The following is a 22,869-nucleotide window of genomic DNA, read 5'->3' on the forward strand; positions in this document are numbered from 1 at the left end:
GAAATGGGAGACAAGTTACGAAGCTATCCCAACTCACGTTGCCCTAAACCGGAGGTGTGCGTCGATCTTGTCAAGTCAGGAAATCACGCTTATAGCCTATCGCTGTAAAAAGAGAGAAAAATGGATCATTTTTAAATTATATTTTTAAATTATAAAAGTCAATAAGTTTAGCAATTCAAATTATCAAAACACAAATCTCTATTAATAATTATATATCAATTAATACTAATATCAAACTAAAAACACAGGTTACTATTGCTGCATTGATTTCAATGAAAAGGGATTTTATATCAACGGGGAAATGTGATTTGACTATGGCCAAGCAAAAAGAATTTGCTCCAGCGCTAGCTTGGGTTTTACCAAAGCACAGTCCTTTGAGGGAAGATGTCACCAAAGGGTTCGCATTGAGAACTACTATTACTAATTATTTTCTAACAAGATAACATTAATATAAGTTATTTTAAACTCAGGGTTATGGAAATTCTGGACTACGGATTACTGGACATTTGGGCGCAACGGTACCAAACAGATGTTCGAAAATGTCAAGACAAAGCCGAGAAGATGATGCATCTGAAACCATCACTCGACAGCCCACCTAGTTTGTCTCTTAAAAATTTAACCGGAGCCTTCACTATATTAATAGTTGGATATCTTGTAGCCTTATTTATATTTATTGGTGAAAAGCTAATTTTTTGGGCCACATTCGCTAAATTTTTTTAGACGTTGCGTAGAATAGGGGATAACGGGATATTAACCATTCCGTCATATTTAAGTAGACCACTGTGGCTATTTCCCCCAACGTCTGCTTTCTGGAATCGTACATGTATTTTCCATTTCCCTCAACTGCAGGAATGTCCCCAACGTTTTGTCACCATAAATGTGCGTATCTGTATTGTCCGGTGGAACACCGTGTGGAGTTCATGAGACCTTGGTTTCAAACATACTATTTCTGCTGGCGAAAACACTGGGATTGTAAAGAATTAATTTTCTATTGATGATCCTTCTCGATGGTTATTTTATTTACCAGCTTAATTGTTAATTGTTTGACATTACTCTCTGACATTACTTCAAACAAAAATTATGCAAACAACGGCATCCTAGTAATTTTATTTAGAGTAATATTTTAATTTTATTATGTAAAAATGTTATGTGTGGTATGATGACCTATAAGTAAAAGTCTAAACGTATATACCTATAGGTTAACGTTTAAGTTAAAGGTTAACTACCAGCCATGGATATTGGGCATATTGGGTAATCTGGCACCTCTGATATCTTCGTGACAATAAATCAACAAATACCGACAGTTCTTATCTTCCGTCATTTGACATTGTCAAGTTTTTTTTTCCATTAAATGTTTTCGAATTAACTCGCAGAACTTCAGTGTGATGTCAATTATTGCTGACAGGTAAAACAAAGTTGATTCAAGGGGAATTAAATAAGTTGTATTTGTTATGATTTACCGTAAGAACGCATTGCTCGTAACATGCAAATAGTTTAGTAGTAACTTTTCTATATGAAATTATTAGATAAGTCAATGATAGAAATTTATAATGCTCATTCGGATTTTTCTTTATAATTTCAAATATTTATGAGTAAAGGAAGACGGATGAGGTTACCGTGAGAAGAGAACGACCGGGTCGGTTTTGCATCAGGCTTCAATGGCAGAAACCGGGGGAAATTAAAACCCCAATTGGCGATATGGAAGTCACATCTTTCCATTATTATTGCAACTCATTTAAAGTTAAAGGGGGTCAATACATTCTGAGCATAACAAAGTATGGTTTTCAACAGGAAAGCAAAGAAATTTGGTGTGACGCTCAGGTTCTCAGGTATGCATGTAATGATGAGGAAGATGACGATCATGAATCGCGACCTTCCGCTGTTTCGATGTTTATAAATGAAGAAGAAACGAGACATCAATTGCTGGAATCTTATAGTTTGGATCGGTGGGATTTAAAAGACAACAGCTTTAGGAATCCAGATAGGGAAGTCCTTACCGAAATTGCATACTGTCAGACGAAAAATCCAAACGAAAGTAAACCCTTGACCTGTCTTCTCTGGCTCGAGTTTGAAACCATCGCGGGCGGAGAAAAAAACGCCCTCAAACAACTGACTGAGTTGTATGTCCAGCAGAATCAGTGCGATGTCCAGTTTAACTTGCAAGATGATCAACACATTGGCGGCCATTCACACATACTGGTGGCCAGGAGTCCCGTCTTTGCCGCAATGTTCCAGCACGAGATGAAGGAGACGAAGACGGGCCAAGTCAGCATTCAGGACATCCAGCCAGACATTTTCAAGCAGTTGCTTCACTACATTTGCTCGGGCCGGCTATCATTACTACTGACTGAAACTACTGCCCAACGTCTGTTTGAAGCGGCCGACAAATACGACATTGGTGATTTGAAAAAAGAGTGTGTTGATTTTCTACTACTCTGCATCCGCGTAGACAACGTGATCAATTTGATGGCCTGGGCAAATATTCATTCAGTTGAAGAGCTAAAAGAAGAAACTCTCGAATTCACTTCGTACCGTGGGAAAGAGATTTCTCTACTAAAAAACTGGAGGAGCCTGATGAAAAATTACCCTGAAGTCTTTTGTGAGGCAACTCGACGCATCATTGACCGAATGTCACTGCCTTCTAAAAAGTAACCATTATTTTTTGATTGGGTGTTTATTTCATCTTATTTTTCGTTATCAATCATCACTTTGAATTGTCGTCTTTTCACTTTTTTTTTTCAGGAATTCCACCCCCAATGGACGATGAATTCTGGTATCCTTATTTGGACTGATGGCGAATATTCCTCATAAGTTATTTTGATATAAAACTACATATATATGTCTCTGGATAAATTTTTGGAAAGTTTTGCATCGGTAAAATAAAAATAAAAAAAATATTGTAATCATACTGTCTACCTTCTATAGGCCTACATTACAGCACAATTTTTCAGAGGAGTTATCGACTGAAAGCCACAAGAGTCAAAATTCCAGAAATTCGTAAAATTCGGTAAAATCATACAATTTACATGGTCGATAACACCAGGCATTTATATACCACATTAGCGTTGCTTACTTGCTCTTAGGAATTTAGTGAACTCATACCTACGCAAATCACGAATTTTTTCCCCTCATCTCATCCTCGTTTATCAGAAGCAGTTATAGCAAGGTATCCTATATAGTCATTCGATTCTCTATTGGCAGTCTAATAGCTAAGTTGGTGTCGAAGCACTTTGCAAATGGGTTTTCGCGGCATTTTGTAATCCTGAATTTTGAACTTTTTATTGCTGGATTAATTGTGTATTGAATATTTGAATTTACTTTAATTTGTGAAAATCCCCGCTCAACATATTTAATATACGAAATGACTTTTCACTAATCTAAAATTTGAAAAAAATTAAGCACAGGTTTTCAACGAATAGGTACGGAACCATTACTGTTATGGGAAAACTTGTGGACGATGCTGGTATCTTTCTCGGCTAAAACTTGCTCTTCACCTGCTAAATCACTCACACCAGGAAAAGTTCTTTGCTCTCGCTTTGATCTCTTCTCAGATGACGGTGAATTGTTGAGATCGAATGGCATTAAACTTGGGAGAATAATTTCAAATGTACAGGGGAAAAACTAGACAAAGCTTGGTTTATAATGAATTAATTTGTCGGTGGATCTCGGCGATTCAATTTTTTAAAATGCTAACCTGAATGTTGGTTTTTAATCTTTTATGCAATCAAACAAAGTTATATGTAAAAAAAACGCGAAATCAGGTTTGCAAGTAATTTGTGTACGGAATAAAACCCTAATTTTATGGTAACGTGAAAAATAGCGTGAAGAAATATCTGAACGTAAAATCATGACTCATCTGGCACCTCTGACGAGTGATGACAAAATTACATTGACAACAGTCAGCTGGCAGTTCGGCTTCTTGCCTTCCTCATAACGGTACCGTGCCGTATTGGGCCCTTTTTTAGCATCGTCTACTTCGTTTTTCACGTTTGCTATACCCTACATTTTCAGATCCTCTTGTGAATAAAACTTACAGAATTACAGTGAGATGTCAACTGTTGGTGACACTGTAAACAAACCCAGGTAAACCAAATTTTATGCGTAGGAATAATAATAAGTAAGGTGCAGTATTCGCTATGATTTGCTGTGTACGAATGCGTTTGTAACATACAGTAGTAACATAACAAACGCTTGTCTCCAGTTTTTCTCAAAATAAGTCGATAACACAAATTTTTTCAATAAAGGAACGTGGGAGTCGACGTGAAAAAAGTACGTTCGTGACTGTTATGCATCCGTTTCGAATGGAAGAATCCGACGAAGACAGAACGTAAAAAACCATTTTTGACATCAGAAGAAACAAAATTCCGTTATTTGGCCAAATTCAAAATTGAAAACCAAATGTGTCGGTACAAACTGAGCATTGATTTTAGTTTAATGTCCAGGAATAGAGTTGAATGTTCCGTCGAATTGAACCGGATCGCCAACCGAAAAAATGTTGAAGAAGAGAATAAATCGCGACCTTGCGCTGCTTCGCTATTCATAAATGGAGAAGAAACGAGACATAGGTTGAAGGAATGTTGGACTTGGGATCAATGGAGTTTACCTGCGTTAAATGGCAGCTTTGCGTGTCCAGATGGGGCAGATTTAACAGATATTACATGGGAGACGATAAATCCAAACGAATGGAAGCCCTTGACTTGTCTTCTCTGGCTCGAGTTTGAAACCTTCGCTGTCGGAGAAAAGAACGCCCTGAAACAATTAACAGATTTGTATGTCCAACAGAATCATTGCGATGTCCAGTTCAATTTCGAAGACGATCAACACATTGGCGGGCATTCACACATACTGGTGGCCAGGAGTCCCGTCTTCGCCGCAATGTTCCAGCACGAGATGAAGGAGACGAAGACGGGCCAAGTCAGCATTCAAGACATCCAGCCAGACATTTTTAAGCAGATGCTTCACTACATTTACTCGGGCCGGCTTTCATTGCCGCTGACTGAAACCTCTGCTAAGAGGCTGTTTGAAGCGGCCGACAAATACGACATTGGTGATTTAAAAGAAGAGTGTATCGCTTTCCTACTGACCTGCATCAACGTGAACAACGTGATCAATTTTTTGATGGCTTGGGCACATATTCATTCAGTTGACCAGCTGACGGAAGAAACTCTCAAATTCACGTCGCTCCATGGGAAAGAAATTTCAAAACAAAGTGACTGGGAGAACCTGACGAAAAATTACCCTGAAGTCTGTCTAGAAGCTACTCGACGCATTATTGACCAAATGTCATTGTCTTCTAAAAGGTAACCACTACTCTTTCATTGGGCGTTTTTTTTTTCACAAAAATTTTTTTAGTCCATCATTTTGAATTGTTTTTTTTTAAACTTTCTTTAATTATTTGACCATAGCAAATGCCACTGCCAATCCGAACCGACTGTAATGGACGAATAATTCTGGTTCCCTCACTTGGACTGTTTGATGGCGAATATTCCTCACAAGTTATTTGGATATAAAATTACATTTTTTTCTCTGGATAAATTGTTAGAAACTGTTGCATTGGTAAAATTAAAAAATTGTCATCATGCTGTCTACATTCTATACATTGACAGCATTATTTTTGCGAGGAGTTGTCGACCAAGAACCACAATAAGAGAGTCAAAATTCCAGAAAATTAAAACACTAATACAATTTACATAGTCGACAACCCCGGGCATTTATATACCACAACACAATAGCGTTGCTTGCTTGCGCTTATTAGGAATGTAGTTAACTCATAGTCACGCAAATCAAGATTTTTTTCCCCCATCTCATCCTCGTTCATCAGAAGCCTAACAGCAAGGTGATGTCCTATAGGGTCATTTGATTCTCTATTGGAAGGGACTTTGATTCTCTAATAAGGACTAGCTAAGTTGGTGTCACCTTTCAAACGGATTTTCGCAAAATTTTTTAATTTTGAATTTTAAACTCTGTATTTCTGCAAAATTGTATTGAATTGACTTTAACTCGTGAGAACCTTTACATATTTCAAGATATTTTATCTGGATCACAGTAAAAAATGCAATCAAAACGCTCAGCTGTGCCCACTATCAACTCAGCCACTCGGCTGGCCGAAGCCGCTCTCACCTTTGTCGAATTGTCGCCCAGTGCGGTGCGCCGGCCAATCTGATCTCGAAGAAATGAGTAAAACGTGTCCAGAAAATTGTCATCTCATCGCCAATAAACGAATACTGATCAACAATCCTTCCGTGTGCCTCTGTTGATAATAATTGCGGCTCAGAAAATGCAGAAAATGTCATTCTTGTTTTGATTTTGATTGCCATCTTCTCATAGTTGTCGTTTGTATGAAATTGCTCGGTAAATACATGTTTTTATCGGAGTCTTTTTTACCCTTGCACAGTTAGTTTTGTTGGTTGTTGTGTAGAAAATGTGATGCAGCCAAAAGAGCGACGCGCAGATTAAAGTATTAGCAAGGCATTACGTTTTATTGAACGTAAAATCACAGGGATATTAAAAGTTATTTGTTTCTGTTTTTTGAAAGCAAGTGCCCTAACCACCGAAACTGTACGAAATATTATACTAGTGCCCGATATCATGGAATCGTTATCGGATGTAAATTGACATTTGATCGGACTTGCAACTCAAAGCGAAATTGGGTCATTTATTTGAGGGTCTAATCTACATCAACTTGATAAGAGCTTCTTCAACTTTCGGTATCAACTAGTACCTTTGTAAATCAGAGTAAATTCAATTATTCAAGTTTTAATGAGCGATTACATACTCACCCTACAACTTGGAATGATGGACCCATCGTCTTCATTCATTATTTGGCGCTGACTTGATGGACATTGATCATATTGATTTTGCTCATGAAATATTTGACGTAATTTGCCTGCAACCTATCTTACATTAGTGTATACTCTGTTTATACCCCTTGCAAGGATGATGGAAGGAAAATGGCTGCTGTAGAACCTATAAATGGTATATTTGTCTATTGTCTAGTTTGATCTTAAGGGTAGAAGCAGGATAATCAAAAATTTAAACCCAGTCCTTGGCAGACTCCTTCTTTGTACATCCAGCAAGTAGTTTATTTCTTTAACGTATTATTTCAGTGGGCCTATAATTCTCTATACAAGTCGATACAAACTAACTTTTCTTAACATACAAAAAGTTGTGCAACCAAAACAAAGGAAATCAAAGTATTGAAGCATTAATTTAAATTAACGAGGTAAAGAAATTGAATAGGTGTTGCGTGTACTAGCTGGACACTTCCGCATCTTCATAAATCGCCTCCATTCGGTTGATAGGATTTGGGTGGCATTTCAAAACCTTTAAGGTTTCGTTTCACTCATTTGCATGCAAGCGCAGTCACTCAATCTAGAATCTCAATCGGGATTTTGCCCCCGACACAATCATTGTGCGTGAACCTTGGCTTTTGTAATGTGGATCCAGCCGGATCCATCTTTAAAAATGAATACCTGCAATAAATGAGGAGACTTGGTAACCCAGACAACAGAGCACAATCAAACGTTGTAGGTATAATAGAAATTCTCGTTTGCAGTGTAGCGGTCAGAAACGTTTCAGTCGTGATTGCATCTGCAACAAGGAAAGTTAAACGACCTCTCAGCAAGGGTCCAACAGATTAGGATCAAATAAACAGATAAATCATATACTGTAGTACTAACCTAATCATTTAAAAAAAAATTTTTATCTGCGCAAAATGGAGCTTCTTCGCATGATTTTTTCAATACAAAGACGCAAATCTGCGATTTCGGTATGGTTTCTGCTTTTATCGTTGATAATTTTTTTAGCAAATTGCGATTCAGGCAAAATGGAAGGAAAACATCTGATCGTTACCACAGCAATTCCGGTAATTTTCATATAATTATTTTACGAATTTGGTTTTTCTTCGACTTAACATAACCAGTTTCTTCTCTTTATAGTTTCCAGTTGTTCTGATAGTGAAAACAAATTCTTCGGGTCACGTATTGTCAGTAGATGGGACATCACTTCACATGCTCAATTGGCTGTCTTCACGCTACGGCTTTTCGTAATATTCCTAACCTTTTTTGTTAGCTCATATAGGCCTACAACATTATAAACGTGTTATATAACAATCCATAATTTGAAACCTTCAGGTATTCGTTTCAGGCTTTTGAGGGGACTAAAAATTCTCCTGGGTACGATACCTGCTCGGCAAACAAGGTAGGGAAGACGACCAACTGGTTTTTCACTTTAACCGCACTCCTCGATCGTTACGTATACACAGCATCGCATATTCATTATTCTATGATTTTAGCAATGTGATATAGTTGTGGGGGCCTTCGCGCTGACAGCTGCCCGCCTTGTCATTTCGGAATTTGTCCCGGGCGTGTTTTACACGAGCGTAGCATCAGTTATTGCAATGCCCGAGTCGATGAATAACGTGGCCGCCGTCGTCAAGCCTTTCCAACTATGGGTAAAAAATGAACACATCTCACACGAACTCGAACTATTGTAATACGAAAAATATGACTAAATCGCTAAGAATTCATTTTTTTTTAACAGGTGTGGATTGGAATTATTTGCGTCATCCCGTGCGTTTTGTTGGTCCTTTTCTGTTTGCAACGTTGGTATCCAACATCGTATAATCGAGAGGTAGAATTTGGGCAGACGAAAGAAAAGAGCAAACTGTCATCATCTTTTGGATTTACGGCCATTCTATTTTATGTCTTCGGGGTGTTATTGAATCAAGGTATACAGCGTATAAAGTGGCTCAAATAAGTTATCGTTTTCATTCAACTAAAATTTAATTGCGTATTATTTTTAAGGCGCATACTGCCCTGATAAACGACTTGTCGTTCGAATGGTTGCCGCTGTTTGGTGTCTAGCAGCTTTCGTTTTAGTAACCGGCTACAACAGCCTTTTAATTTCTTACGTCACATCGCCAATTGCAGAGCCAATTATTCAGTCCATCAAAGACTTGGGTAATACTTCTGATATTCACATCGTCGTTGATGCGGGTATGGGTATCGACTACATCTTATCGGTGGGTCCCGTTCGCGCTACTGTATTGATTAAATCAAATAATGTGATTACATAATTTTTTTTCGATTGTTAACGTGATATCAAGAACGCAACGAGCGGTTTTTACAAGGAAATGGGAGACAAGTTACGAAGCTATCCCAACTCACGTTGCCCTAAACCGGAGGTGTGCGTCGATCTTGTCAAGTCAGGAAATCACGCTTATATCGCTGTAAAAAGAGAAAAAATGGATCATTTTTAAATTATATTTTTTTAAATTACATAAGTCAATAAGTTTAGCAATTCATATATTTCAAACACAGGTTACTATTGCTGCATTGCTTTCAATGAAAAGGGATTTTATATCAACGGGGAAATGTGATTTGACTATGGCCAAGCAAAAAGAATTTGCTCCAGCGCTAGCTTGGGTTTTACCAAAGCACAGTCCTTTGAGGGAAGATATCACCAAAGGGTTCGCTTTAATAACTAGCCTATTTACTATTAAATATTTTCTGACAAAATAACATAACAGTTATTTCAAACTCAGGGTTATTGAAATTCTGGACTACGGATTACTGGACATTTGGGCGCAACGGTACCAAACTGATGTTCGTAAATGTCAAGACAAAGCCGAGAAGATGATGCATCTGAAACCATCACTCGACAGCCCACCTCGTGTGTCTCTTAAAAATTTAACCGGAGCCTTCACTATATTAATAGTTGGATATCTTGTAGCCTTATTTATATTTATTGGTGAAAAGCTAATTTTTTGGGCCACATTCGCTAAATTTTTTTAGACGTAGCGTAGAATAGGGGATAACGGGATAATAACCATTCCGTCATATTTAAGTAGACCACTGTGGCTATTTCCCCCAACGTCTGCTTTCTGGAATCGTACATGTATTTTCCATTTCCCTCAACTGCAGGAATGTCCCCAACGTTTTGTCACCATAAATGTGCGTATCTGTATTGTCCGGTGGAACACCGTGTGGAGTTCATGAGACCTTGGTTTCAAACATACTATTTCTGGCAAAAACACTGGGATTGTAAAGAATTAATTTTCTATTGATGATCCTTCTCGATGGTTATTTTATTTGCCAGCTTACGCCAGCTTAATTGTTAATTGTTTGACATTGCTCTCTGACATTACTTCAAACACAAATTATGCACAGAACGCATCCTAGTAATTTTATTTAGAGTACTTAATATTTTAATTTTATTATGTAAAAATGTTATGTGTGGTATGATAACCTATAAGTTAAAGTCTATATAAGTATATTGTATGTATCGGAGCAGGACGCAAGTCCCAGTGGCGTTAGGTTAAATGCGTCACTGGTTCCAAATTATCATAAATAGACATAGGTCCCATTGTGACGAATTATTCCAACGACATGTGTACCGAAAGTAAATGTAACCGATTGCTTTAAATTCCGGTAATTGTGGTTATAAGATCCAATGCTCTTATGTCCCGACGACTTAATTTCCAAACGACTTATGTTCCGACGACTTAATTTCCAAACGACTTATGTCCCGACGACTTAATTTCCAAACGACACAAGTACCAAATGTTAAAAATCGAATATCTGGCATCGTACGTAGTGACTTTTTTTAATACGTAGCCATCTAGCGTTGAGTTTTACATACATGATTTTGTAGTTAGCAGCATGGTTTTTTCGTTTTTATTTTGCAAGGGAGCTTAGGATTAGGAGTTTAGGACTGTATGTCATGACAAAATTGTTTTTACGGTCTATCCGAATTTTTTTCACAATAAATGGATCCAGCTGCCGGATTCCTTACGCGATGCGCATTACGTATATGCGCGCGTGCTTGCGCGTTCCGGAAATCATAAGATAAAACGAATTGCGCTAAATGGAACCTAGCGCATCAAGCACAATTTAATTGTTTGTTTTAGGCGGTTTTAGGTGGCTCGCTTGTCTCGTTGAACAAAAAATCTAATAGGCTAATTATAAAAATCGATAAAAATCTAGCGCTATCCAAGCACGTATGGCACCGATGATTGATTGATTCGTTGACTTACGCTCCAAAGTTCCAGGTGCTCTTTCAATAGCATGCAACCCCCAACCAGTGGATTAAGCTCCTGTGCCAGGTGTATTTTTGCCTGTCCTATTGGGCCAGTCAATGATTCCTCCAGCTTGACGAAATAAATATGACTCTTAATCTCTCTTTTGTCTTTGTCCATCGGCATAAAAACAACCAACCACCTCTGCGTTTAACTGTCACACTTTCTTTGGTTAGTTGAGCGTGCCGCCGGTGTGGCCCCTCATGCGGAGTAAATTGCCTACTTGGTGTCGGGTGGCCGAGAGAGGCGAGAATATGGAATACTTGGCTGCTAAACCCGGAATGGACGGTTGGCGAGCTATTTATCCGTATTTATCCGGCCCTGGAACGAGATAGGTAATGTAAACTTGTATTAAAAGGCCAAAATGAATGCCAATTGTGGATGAAATTCAAATGAATTATCGTTTTTTTGGCATTCTGAAGCATCATAGGCATTTTCCGGTTCCCGGTTCAACCTTACTACAAGTCTTCCAGATGATCAAACTCCTTGGAGCTGCCGGGAGCTGCCACTAACAGCACGGAAGCGGCTAAGTCCTGAAATGGGATCCCACCTCTTTCGCCCTTTATTATTGCCTGCTGCTTTAAATGGAATTGAATCCGCCGCCGTGGAACACTGTCGACATTATCGTGCACAGTCAGGGCGTCATCGACGTTCTCCTGGACAACCACGACTTCTCGATGAGTTTCTTTGACGGCAAAGAGAAGATCACTGTCGATCAGATGCCCCTTTTCTCGCCCATACCTTACGACGTCAAGAAGCGGCTCATATGGATCAAGGTGCAGCTGACGTGGCTACTGAACGCAAGGCATCATTCATTCACTATATCTAATTATAGATATGACTTGAGTAGTACGTGTTATGCTTTGCGTGTTGAGCCATAAAATATAATTTAAGTTTTTGGGTTTAAAATAAGGTAATTAAGGCAATTCATCACATCTAACAACTTATCGGTAGCAGAATACGGCAACAACGAACTTTAGTTTGATATCGACAAGGTGTCAGCTATTTACAAATAAAATCATGTGTGACGGACGGTAAGCCTATTTCTGATGTGATAAAGGAAAAGCCAACCTCAGCGACTCTCTATGATAACGTTGATTTAAGATATTCATCTCTTTTCGACAATTCAGTTTTCTGCCATCAGAATACCGATCGATTTGTACTACATTTCTCGGAGTCCTCCTTGTAGGGCTGTTATGATGACGGCGTATTTGGCCGGGTTTGGACCTCAATCTGAAGCTGCTGAACCTGATGAACCACGAATTCATGACAATCAACCCGCAGCACAACGTCCCTACCATCGTCGACGACGGATTTTTTTTTAACGAGAGCCAGGCCATTTCGGCTTATCTCATTAACCGATACGGTGGCCAGAATTCTTTAAAAAAAATTTTTTTTCAAAGAATATCTAGTGCTTCTTTAAAAATTATGCGTCAAAATATTAACAAAACGAAGGGAAAACAGAAATAAATGAGGTAAAACCGATTGATATTCACGCACAGTACTAGCTATTTGAAGAAAACCAATTTAAATTCTGCCGCTAAGCTGCAGGGATGCCAAATTTCAGAATAAATAGCTTGGGACAAATGACGAATGGACATTAATGCCATTTACCATTATGGGACATAATTGCATGGGTTCTTTTAAACACTGGGCCTTGTGTCTTTTGGATTTTATTACACCAGGACATAAATCTTTTGGGACAAATGGCAAAAAATAAAAACAATGGAATTTGTAACATTTGGGACATATGACGTGTGGGTCATATAATAACACGGGGAATTTTACGTTTGGGTCTTTTGACGTTTTTTTAAATTTTTGGTGCTTATGTCGCAAGTTACCAATGACGACTGGGACTTGCGTACCGCACCCTGTATGTATACCTATAGGTTAACGTTTAAGTTAAAGGTTAACTACCAGCCATGGATATTGGGCATATTGGGTAATCTGGCACCTCTGATATCTTCTTGACAATAAATGAACAAATACCGACAGTTCTTATCTTCCGTCATTTGACATTCTCAAGTTTTTTTTTCCATTAAACGTTTTCGAATTAACTCGCAGAACTGTAGTGTGATGTCAGGCACAAACGAACGCAGGTAAACCAAAGTTGATTCGTGGGACTAAAATAAGTTGTATTTGTTATGATTTACCGTAAGAACGCAAAATGCTCGTAACATGCAAATAGTTTAGTAGTAACTTTTCTCTATGAAATTATTTGATAAGTCAATGACAGAAATTGATAATGCTGATTCGGATTTTTCTTTATAATTTCAAATATTTATGAGTAAAGGAAGACGGTTACCGAAGAGAGGAAGAGGTTACCGTGAGAAGAGAACGACCTGGTCGGTTTTGCATCAGGATTAAATGGCAGAATTCGAGGGAAATTAAAACCCCAATTGGCGATATGGAAGTCACATCTTTCCATTATTATCTCACCTCATTTAAAATTGAAAATAAAGGGGGTCTTGGGGTTTGGATCGGTGGGGTTTCAAATTCTTAAACCACAGCTTTGCGTATCCAGATGGGAAAGAATTTACCAAAATTACATGTGAGACGACAAATCCAAACGAATGGAATCCCTTGACCTGTCTTCTCTGGCTCGAGTTTGATATTTTCAGTGGCGGAGAGAGGAATGCTCTTAAACAATTAACGGAGTTGTACGTCCAGCAGAATCAGTGCGATGTCCAGTTTAACTTGCAAGACGATCAACACATTGGCGGCCATTCACACATACTGGTGGCCAGAAGTCCCGTCTTTGCCGCAATGTTCCAGCACGAGATGATGGAGAGGAAGACGGGCCAGGTCAGCATTCAAGACATCCAGCCAGACATTTTCAAGCAGTTGCTTCACTACATTTACTCGGGCCGGCTTTCATTACTACTGACTGAAACCACTGCCCAGCGGCTGTTTGAAGCGGCCGACAAGTACGACATTGGTGATTTAAAAGAAGAGTGTGTCAGTTTTCTACTACTCTGCATCCGCGTGGACAACGTGATCAATTTGATGGCCTGGGCACATATTCATTCAGTTGACGAGCTGAAAGAAGAAACTCTCAAATTCACGTCGTTCCACGGGAAAGATATATCTCTACTTGAAGACTGGGAAAACCTGACGAAAAATTACCCTGAAGTCTGTCTTGAAGCTACTCGAAGCATTATTGAATGTCACTGTCTTAATTCTGCTGAAAGGTAACCATTATTCTTAGATTGGGCATTTATTTTTTTTTTCTGAAATTTTTTTCACCAGTCATCACTTTGATTTGTTGTTTTTTTACTTCTTTTAATTATTTTACCGTAGCAATGCCACCCCAAATTTGAACCGACAATAATGGACGATTAATTCTGGTTCCCGCATTTGGACTGGGTGATGGCGAATATTCCTCATAAGTTATTTTGATAAAAATTTTCATTTTTTTCTCTGGATAAATTGTTGAAAACTGATGCGTTGGTAAAAAAAAATGTCATCATGCTGTCTACATTTTATACATTCCAGCATAATTTATGCGAGGATTTGTCGACCAGGACACAATAAGAGAGTCAAAATTCCAGAATATTCGTACACTCTTTCAATTTACATAGTGTGGAACACCATCAGGTAATACCGCATTAGCGTTGCTTATTACTTATGCGCTCAATCACGAATTTTTTCCCTCATTTCATCCTCATCGTTCATCAGAAGCCTAACAGCAAGGTAATGTCCTATAATATGGTCATTCAATTCTCGATTGGAAGTGTCTAATAGCTAAGTTGATGTCGAAGCACCTTGCAAGTATGTATGGATTTTCGCGACATTTTTAAAATTCGGCATTTTGAGCTTTGTATTCCTGGATTCAGGGATTGAATTTGATTGCATTGAATTTACTTAAACCCCCTGCACATAATTTCCACATACTTTATATTCGAAGTAACTTTTTCTCTAATTTGAAATAATAATAATAACAATAATCTTCAGGTTTATAATGTGTAGGTATTGTTATGCGGGGAAGTTGGAGATGGCCAAGCACCTCGGTTGTCTCATAAAAATTTGACCGGCGCCTTTACTAAATTAATAGTCGGATGTCTTGTAGTTTTAGCCTTTCTTAGATTTATTATTTTTTTGGCCACATCCACTAAATCTTTTATCGTGGTAGAATAGGGAATTTTCCGTCATGTAAGAAGACAACATTTCGACAGGAGTTATTGACTATCGGCGCTTTATTAATTACACGAAGTTTCTGTGGATGTCCATGTCTATTACCCAAGACGACGACGTCTGTTTTGTGGAATCTTACATGTATTTGCAATCCCCCTCCCCCCCCCCCCCTAGCATTTTGTCACTATTGATGTGCATATAAGGTTTTCCCGTTTCCCCCTGCGGAGTTCATGAGATCGTGTCATCGTGGTTTCAAACATAGAGGAATAATTTCCAAATTCCAACAGCATATTATAGGGGAAAAGGCTGGGTTTCTATAGAATTTATTTGCTGCGGATCATTCTCGCAATGATTATTTTTTTAACCAACTTAGTTCTTAATTGATAATTGTTATACTACTATAAACAAGCAAAATCATACAAACAGCCGCACTCTAGTATTTTTATTAGTTAATATTTTGATGCGATAATAATTTATAAATTAATGGGTTGGCATCGGTGGTATGAGGTAAAGGTAAACCACCACCATAGTTAAAGAGGGGATGGTTTGGGTACGCACTAGAATTTTCCCATAAGGCTAGATCCTCGGTTTTTCAGGCTTTTTTCAAAGTTCTTTGCCACGATGTATGGTGCTGCCGCCAAGCGTAGCGTTACTGAATCGTGTTTTCTTGAATTGTGCTTCCAAAAAGGGGTTATGAATAGCTTTTTTTCTTTATTGCAAGTTGCCTAATAGCAAAGTTGGAAGAGCGATGAATTCTCATGTGAGACGACGCAGGTTCAAACAAGAAAAAAGATTGATTATTTATTTTCCTTTTTTTCTATATTTTTCTATATTTTTAAAGCGAAATTGATGGAATACCTAGATTCTGTAAAAAATGCGAGTTTTTTCACATTTTTTTTTACAAAATCCTAATTATTTTTCTTTCGCAAGGACTTAGAAAAAAACGTGTTCAGACATAGTTCTGGAGAAAATCCGCTTGGTGTCACTACCATTTATCGTGGCAACCTGGGATCGAGCCTTATGGGAAATTTCTAGTGCGTAACCAAACCATCCCCTCTTTAACTATGCCACCACGGATATTAGGTAATTATTATCGGTGTCTAATAATTTTTAATCTGGCACCCCTGATAATTTCGTGAGTCGTGACAACAACTTTTGGCTTTTTGTTTGCCATAGTTTGGCTTTGGCAGTTCGACTTCTTTCTGCCTTTTAAGTCTGTAGTAGTAGAACTGCTGCACTCATATCACCGTCTGCTTCTGAATGTTTAAGTTTGTTACCGTAAAAGTGATAAGCGTTTCCAAATTTTCTCGTTCATAAAACTCACAGAACTAACAGTGTGATGTCTGCTATTGACGACAAAAACGGACCCAGGTAAACCAAAGTTTATATACCTTAAACTTAAACTTTAGTTTATGTACCTTAAATAAGTTGTTGTATTTACTGTGATTTACCGTATGAATGCGTTGGTAACCCAGCAAATAGTAACGCTGTTGTGTGTGGTCTCAAGTTTTCTCTAAGAAATTATTTGATGAGTCACTCACACAAATTGTGCTACTGATTTTGGCTTTCGTTTATTAAATTATTATTATTTGTGAGTAAAGGGAGGTGGTGGTTTTCGTGAAAAGAAGACGACCTGGAATGTTTTGCAGTACGTTTCAATGGGAGGCACCGAAAAAGACAACGGAAAATGAGACTTTATTCTGTTATTCAGCCGAATTAAGAATTGAAAATCACATGTGTCTTTACATTCTGGAGATAAATTTTAGATTTGAAAAGGAAAATAAAAAAATTCACCGTGAAGTAGATTTTTTCCCGACTCAAGCTGGCCTCCACGAAGAAGATAATGACTTACGACCTGTCGATGTTTCGATCGCTATAAATGAAGAAGAAACGAGATGTATATTGGAGTCAATGGGCTGGGATCAGTGGGGTTACCGCGACATCAGAGGAAGCATTGCCTGCCCGGCTGGAAAAAGCTTTAACGACATTACATGGGAAACGACAAATCCAAACGAATGGAAACCCTTGACCTGTCATCTCTGGCTCGACTTTGAAACCTCCGCTAGAAGTAAAAAGAACGCCCTCAAACAACTGACTGAATTGTATGTCCAGCAGAAGCAGTGCGATGTCCATTTTAACTTGCAAGACGATCAACACATTGGCGGGCATTCACACATACTGGTGGCCAGGAGTCCCGTCTTCGCCGCAATGTTCCAGCACGAGATGAAGGAGACGAAGACGGGCCAAGTCAGCATTCAGGACATCCAGCCAGACATTTTTAAGCAGATGCTTCACTACATTTACTCGGTCCAACTTTCAGTACCGCTGACTGAAATCACTGCCCAGCGTCTGTTTGAAGCGGCCGACAAATACGACATTGGTGATTTGAAGGATGAGTGTGTCGATCGTCTAATATATCGCATCCGCGTAGACAACGTGATCAATTTGATGGCCTGGGCACATATTCATTCAGTTGAAGAGCTAAAAGAAGCAACTCTTACCTTCACCTCGCTCCATGGGAAAGAAATTTCAAAACAAAGAGACTGGGAGAACCTGACGAAAAATTACCCTGAAGTCTGTCTAGAGGCCACTCGACGCATTATTGATCGAATGGTACTGTCTTCTGAAAGGTAAGCATTATTCTTTGATTGTGCAAGAATTACGTAAAATTATTTAAGAAATCCTTTTTTTGGTGGAACTTTTATCCGTTAATTTTATTTGTTGCTTTTTACCTTCTTTAATTATTCGACCATAGCAATGTCACTGCCAATTCGAACCGAAAATAATGGAAGATGAATTCCTGTTCCCGTAGTTGAACACATCTCTATGAAAATGTTGAATTGGAGTTGATCTTCTGGATGAAGAATATTCCTAGCAAGTTTTTTTTTTTTTTATAAACTATCGTCTACCAATAAATTGTTGGAAAGGGAATCTGTTTTATGGGTAAAATTTTAAAAGCAATTGTCATCATGTTGTCTACTTTTCATACACTACAGCACATCATTTTTGCGAGGAGTTTAAGTCTACCATCATACGCCCAAGAGTCGAATTCCATAAACTTCGTATACTCTTACAATTTATGCAGTAAAAAAGTCCTATAATCTATTCTTTTTAGAATTTTACACTTGGTAAGGAAGGATTATTTGGATTAGCTGATGTCGAACAAAGTTTATTCATATTTATAATGTTGGTGTGGCTAACAACCACAAGGGAATACAAATGTCGACATACGGCTCAATAGATTTGTTTTCTCTCTCTGTCCAATGCTCTGTTTAACGCTCAGTAAAAATGAATACGTACTTTCAAAATTTAAATCAATTAGACAGTATATTACGAGGACTTAAATTAGGCCATTTTCTTTGACGACTGGAACTGGGAGAGAGTGAGTAGACGAGCGGAAATGGGCTTAGAAAAAATAGCACTATGCCATTATCGGAATTCGCCGTCAGTAGCCATTTTTCGATTTTTCATACATGAGAGAATTCGCAAACGGATTTTCGCGAAATCAATTTGTCGTTTTGAGCTTTGTATTCCGGATAATTTTATTTTATAGGTTTTAACTATGAAAACCCACATATTTCAACATATTTTATGCGTGCAGTAGCCTTTCCATTAATCAAAAATTAAAAAGATTGACAGGTTTTCAAGTTTCAACGGATAGTTAATGCAATGTTATGGGGGAAGTTGGAGATGGTATCCATATAACTTCATTCGTACCGGCTAAAACGTGATCCTCACACGTTACATCACTCACACCGGGAAAATTGCTTCGTTTTCGTTTTGATCTCTTTTCAGATGAGACTTTATTAGTCAAACCAATCTTTTCACTGTCCGTCGAAATTGATTTCCTTTATCTAAATATCGGATCTTTTTTTAATTAATAAATTTTTAAATTTAATTTTTTTCCAAAGCGAACTTGGTCATTTATTTGAGGGGCCTAATCTATATCGATTTGATAAGAGCTTCTTCAACTTTCGGTTATTTCCGAAGCCGAAGATAAAAGTATATAGCATTTAAAGTAAGTTGTGAATCATTATAAATTCAAGTAAGTTCCTCTACGTATATATAACTAGGTATGACTTTATTCATTAAATGTTATTTGGCGCAGACTTGATGGGCATCATTTGACTATATCGATTTTGCTCGTGAAACATTTGGCATAATTTACCTGATCGCCTTTTAGCCGGAAAGTATGATACGACAATGGCTGCTGCGTAGTATAGTAATGTCTATTGTCTAGTTTGATCTCAAGGGCAGAATATTCAAACCCAATCCGTATTATATTATTCCGTATTATTCCTTATTCTTTAAAAAGAAGACACCTTCTTTGTATATCCAACAAGTGTATAGTGTATTTCCGTGTATTCCATAAGTGGGAGTTAGAGAGAACTCAACTCCCAAGTCTCCACAAGTCTCTACAAGTCAACACAAAATCTATAAATTAACACACAACAAGTTGTGCAACCAAAACGATTGAAATTAAAATATCCAGACAATTTTGAATAACAAGGGAAATTAAATTTATCGCAATAAAAAAAAAATCGGGACTTGCGTGGGTTTCAAATCGCAAGATAGTGCGGAAGAATTGACTCCGCGCTGGATAGCTGCAGCTGCAGCTGTGGACACCTCCGCATCTTCCTAAACCGCCTCTACGCGTCCTTGATAGGATGGGACGGGATTTTATAAACCTTTAAGGTTTCTTTTAATTTGTTAAGCAGTCACAGTAATTCAATCTTGAATCTCAATCGAGAAGGCTTCAAAAATAAATTACATAACCATTGTGCATGGGCCTTGGCTTTTATTTCAGCCTAAATCAAACTGCAGTGCGTCAAATGCGGATCCATCTTTAAAAATGAATACCTGTAAATGAGGAGACTTGGTAACCCAGCCAACAGCATCCAATCAAACGCTGCGGGTATAGATCTATAAAATAAATTTTCGTTTGCTGAGTGGCGGTCGGAAGCGCATTAGTCGCGATTGCTTCTGCAACAAGCAAAGTTTAACGATCTCTCAGCAAGGGTCCATGAACAGATTTATTAACCTTATTATTAGTCTGTCTACATTCTATGACATTTTTTTAAGTCGCCAAAAAATTATAGATCTCTTTCGCATGATTTCCTTTGTTGAAAAGACGCAACTGTGCGATTTCCGTATTTCTTTATGCTTTTTCCATTGATTTTTGGCAAAATTGCGATTCAGAAAAAAAGAAATAAAGGAAAACATTTCATCGTTACCACAGCAGTGCCGGTAAGTATAGCTACTACCGCATGACCTAATATCGTATTTTTTTAATAACATACTACATACATAATAGTACTAACAAGTAACAACTGTCAGAGATTACTTCATAATTCAAACAAACAAAATTATACTTTAAACAACCAGAGTCATCCAGGAAGACTCTGAAATAACCACACTCTAGTATTTTAATTTGATAAAACTGTATGTGGTTTTACGTTTTTACCTGTGGTATGAGGTAAAGGCTCTCTCGTAAAAGTAAATACCAACTACGTATCTATTATATAGTTATCGGTGTCTAAAATTAAGTGCTAATATGGCACCACTGCTACGTGGTAACTTAATGCTTTATTATCACTTTATACAGGTAGTCTGCTACTATTACTCTACTTCGTCAGTCACTTTCAAGTTTGTTGCATTCGGTTACATTAACGTTCTTGTAAGATTCTCTCGCTGATAAAACCCACAGAACTGCAGTGTGATGTCAACTATTGGTGATGAAAACGAACCCAGGTACGCCAAAGAGTATACGTAGGACTAAATAAGGTGCAATATTATGAATTACGATTTACCTTACGCATGCTTTGGTAATGGTAACATAGCAAATGCCAAATAGTAACGCTGTGGTCTCCAGTTTTCTATAAGAAATTATTAGATAAGTCTATGACAGAAATTTGTATTGTTGGTTTGGATGTTGGTTAATCTAATTTTAAATATTTCTGAGTAAAGGGAGGTGGAGGTTACCGGGATAAGAGAACGACCTGGTCGATTTTACATCAGGCTTCATTGGGAGGAACCGACTAAATTCAGTGCAGAAACAACAACTTCGAAGACGAAAATGACATGTTTCCATTATCACGTCGATTTTAAAATTGAAAATCAAATGTGTCAGTACATGCTGGGTATAGTATTTCGTTTTTGGCAAACATCCAAAAACATTCTATGTGCTGCACAGTTAAGCCGGATAGCTCACAGTGAGGAAGAAGATGATGAACCGCGTCCTCGCGCTATTTTGGCCTTTATAAATCAAAACGAAACTAGACTTCAGCTGGAGCCTTGGGGTTTGGATCAGTGGAGATCGCGTGACTTCGACGCCAGCTTTGCGTATCCAGATGGAAAAGATTTTACCGATATTACAACTCTTACATGGGAAACGACAAATCCAAACGAATGGAAACCCTTGACTTGTCAACTCCGGATCGAGTTTGAAGCCTTCGCTGTTGGAGAGAGGAATGCTCTTAAACAATTAACGGAATTGTACGTCCAGCAGAATCAGTGCGATGTCCAGTTTAACTTGCAAGACGATCAACACATTGGCGGCCATTCACACATACTGGTGGCCAGAAGTCCCGTTTTTGCCGCAATGTTCCAGCACGAGATGATGGAGAAGAAGACGGGCCAAGTCAGCATTCAGGACATCCAGCCAGACATTTTTAAGCAGCTGCTTCATTACGTTTATTCTGGCCGGCTTTCAGTACCACTGACGGAAACCACTGCCCAGCGGCTGTTTGAAGCGGCCGACAAGTACGACATTGGAGATTTGAAGGATGAGTGTATCGATTTTCTACTAGACTACATCCGCGTAGACAACGTGATCAATTTGATGGCCTGGGCACATATTCATTCAGTTGAAGAGCTGACGGAAGAAACTCTCACATTCGCGTCGCTCCATGGGAAAGAAATTTCTCTGCTTAAAGACTGGGAGAACCTGATGAAAAATTACCCTGAAGTCTGTCTAGAGGCTTCTCGACGCATGTTTGACCGAATGGTACTGTCTTCTGAAAGGTAACCATTAATCTTTGATTGGCCGTTTATTTCAGCAAATTTTTCGTCATCAGTCATCACTTTGAATTGTTGTCTTTGTACTTTATTTCATTTTTCGACCATAGCAATGACACTGCCAGTTCGAATCGACAATAATGGGCGATGAATTTCGGTTCCCGCATTTATCACTATGAACTATAAAATTGGAGATCATTTCCTGGGTGATGACGCGTATTTTTTACAAGTTCTTTTTATATTGTATTTTTAAATTGTTGGAAAGTGAAAGTGTTGTAGTCTACGGGTGAAATAAAAAGAATAATTGTAGCCTAATCATTTGCTATCTACATTCTATACACATTACACAACAGCATCATTTTGCGAGGTGCTGTGGACCAAGACCAGCAAGAAACGAAATTTCAGAAAATTCGTACACTCTTACAATTTACACAGAGTCGACAACACCTCTAATTTACACAGCATTACTCAATTACGTTTAAGAATTAAGTTAACTCGTGGTTCCGCAAATCAAGAATTTCTTCGCTCGTCTCTCATCCTCGTCCATTTCTCAAAAGTCAGACAAAAAAGTGTTCTACATAGTTTTCTCTCTAAATATTCAATGGTCCAAATCTTCTAATCTTTTTCCTGTTGTTTTGAAT

The 22,869-nt window shown here is 38.2% G+C and overlaps 3 protein-coding genes and 1 pseudogene across 7 annotated transcripts; all 4 read left to right on the top strand.

The window, feature by feature from the left end:
- Positions 1-1,262: 1,262 nt before the first annotated feature.
- LOC124327565 (speckle-type POZ protein-like) lies at positions 1,263-14,632 on the top strand. Of its 5 annotated transcripts, XM_046786527.1 has the most exons (4): positions 1,263-1,405; positions 1,599-1,929; positions 13,544-14,268; positions 14,378-14,632. In XM_046786527.1, the coding sequence occupies exons 1-4, from the start codon at positions 1,386-1,388 to the stop codon at positions 14,406-14,408; spliced, it is 1,107 nt and encodes a 368-aa protein (XP_046642483.1). In that variant the 5' UTR covers positions 1,263-1,385; the 3' UTR covers positions 14,409-14,632. The 5 variants fall into 5 exon arrangements, with proteins under 5 accessions (XP_046642483.1, XP_046642482.1, XP_046642484.1 ...); XM_046786526.1 differs by lacking the exons at positions 13,544-14,268; positions 14,378-14,632 and adding an exon at positions 5,406-5,588 and having other exon boundaries at positions 1,599-2,648; XM_046786528.1 differs by lacking the exons at positions 13,544-14,268; positions 14,378-14,632 and adding an exon at positions 2,743-3,384 and having other exon boundaries at positions 1,599-2,648.
- LOC124327567 lies at positions 11,662-12,461 on the top strand (annotated as a pseudogene).
- Positions 14,633-16,377: 1,745 nt separating the features above from the next.
- On the top strand, positions 16,378-18,096 carry LOC124327566. The gene is made up of 3 exons (XM_046786531.1): positions 16,378-16,582; positions 16,813-17,841; positions 17,967-18,096. Exons 1-3 carry the CDS (start codon positions 16,551-16,553, stop codon positions 17,995-17,997), a joined length of 1,092 nt encoding a protein of 363 aa, XP_046642487.1. The 5' UTR covers positions 16,378-16,550; the 3' UTR covers positions 17,998-18,096.
- Positions 18,097-20,812: 2,716 nt separating this feature from the next.
- On the top strand, positions 20,813-22,543 carry LOC124327564 (TD and POZ domain-containing protein 4-like). Its single transcript, XM_046786525.1, has 3 exons — positions 20,813-20,962; positions 21,179-22,234; positions 22,339-22,543. The coding sequence occupies exons 1-3, from the start codon at positions 20,931-20,933 to the stop codon at positions 22,367-22,369; spliced, it is 1,119 nt and encodes a 372-aa protein (XP_046642481.1). The 5' UTR covers positions 20,813-20,930; the 3' UTR covers positions 22,370-22,543.
- Positions 22,544-22,869: the final 326 nt, after the last annotated feature.

Source organism: Daphnia pulicaria, chromosome 2 (genome assembly GCF_021234035.1).
Source record: "Daphnia pulicaria isolate SC F1-1A chromosome 2, SC_F0-13Bv2, whole genome shotgun sequence".
NCBI lineage: Eukaryota > Metazoa > Arthropoda > Branchiopoda > Diplostraca > Daphniidae > Daphnia > Daphnia pulicaria.

Bases quoted from the DNA above. Each gene is read 5' to 3' on its own strand.
- LOC124327566 (XM_046786531.1), top strand. From the start codon at position 16,551: ATGTCTGCTATTGACGACAAAAACGGACCCAG. The intron at 16,583-16,812 runs GTAAACCAAAGT...TTGTGAGTAAAG, and splicing joins GACGACAAAAACGGACCCAG to GGAGGTGGTGGTTTTCGTGA. The intron at 17,842-17,966 runs GTAAGCATTATT...ATTCGACCATAG, and splicing joins ATGGTACTGTCTTCTGAAAG to CAATGTCACTGCCAATTCGA.
- LOC124327564 (XM_046786525.1), top strand. From the start codon at position 20,931: ATGTCAACTATTGGTGATGAAAACGAACCCAG. The intron at 20,963-21,178 runs GTACGCCAAAGA...TTCTGAGTAAAG, and splicing joins GGTGATGAAAACGAACCCAG to GGAGGTGGAGGTTACCGGGA. The intron at 22,235-22,338 runs GTAACCATTAAT...TTTCGACCATAG, and splicing joins ATGGTACTGTCTTCTGAAAG to CAATGACACTGCCAGTTCGA.
- LOC124327565 (XM_046786526.1), top strand. From the start codon at position 1,386: ATGTCAATTATTGCTGACAG. The intron at 1,406-1,598 runs GTAAAACAAAGT...TTATGAGTAAAG, and splicing joins ATGTCAATTATTGCTGACAG to GAAGACGGATGAGGTTACCG. The intron at 2,649-5,405 runs GTAACCATTATT...ATTTGACCATAG, and splicing joins ATGTCACTGCCTTCTAAAAA to CAAATGCCACTGCCAATCCG.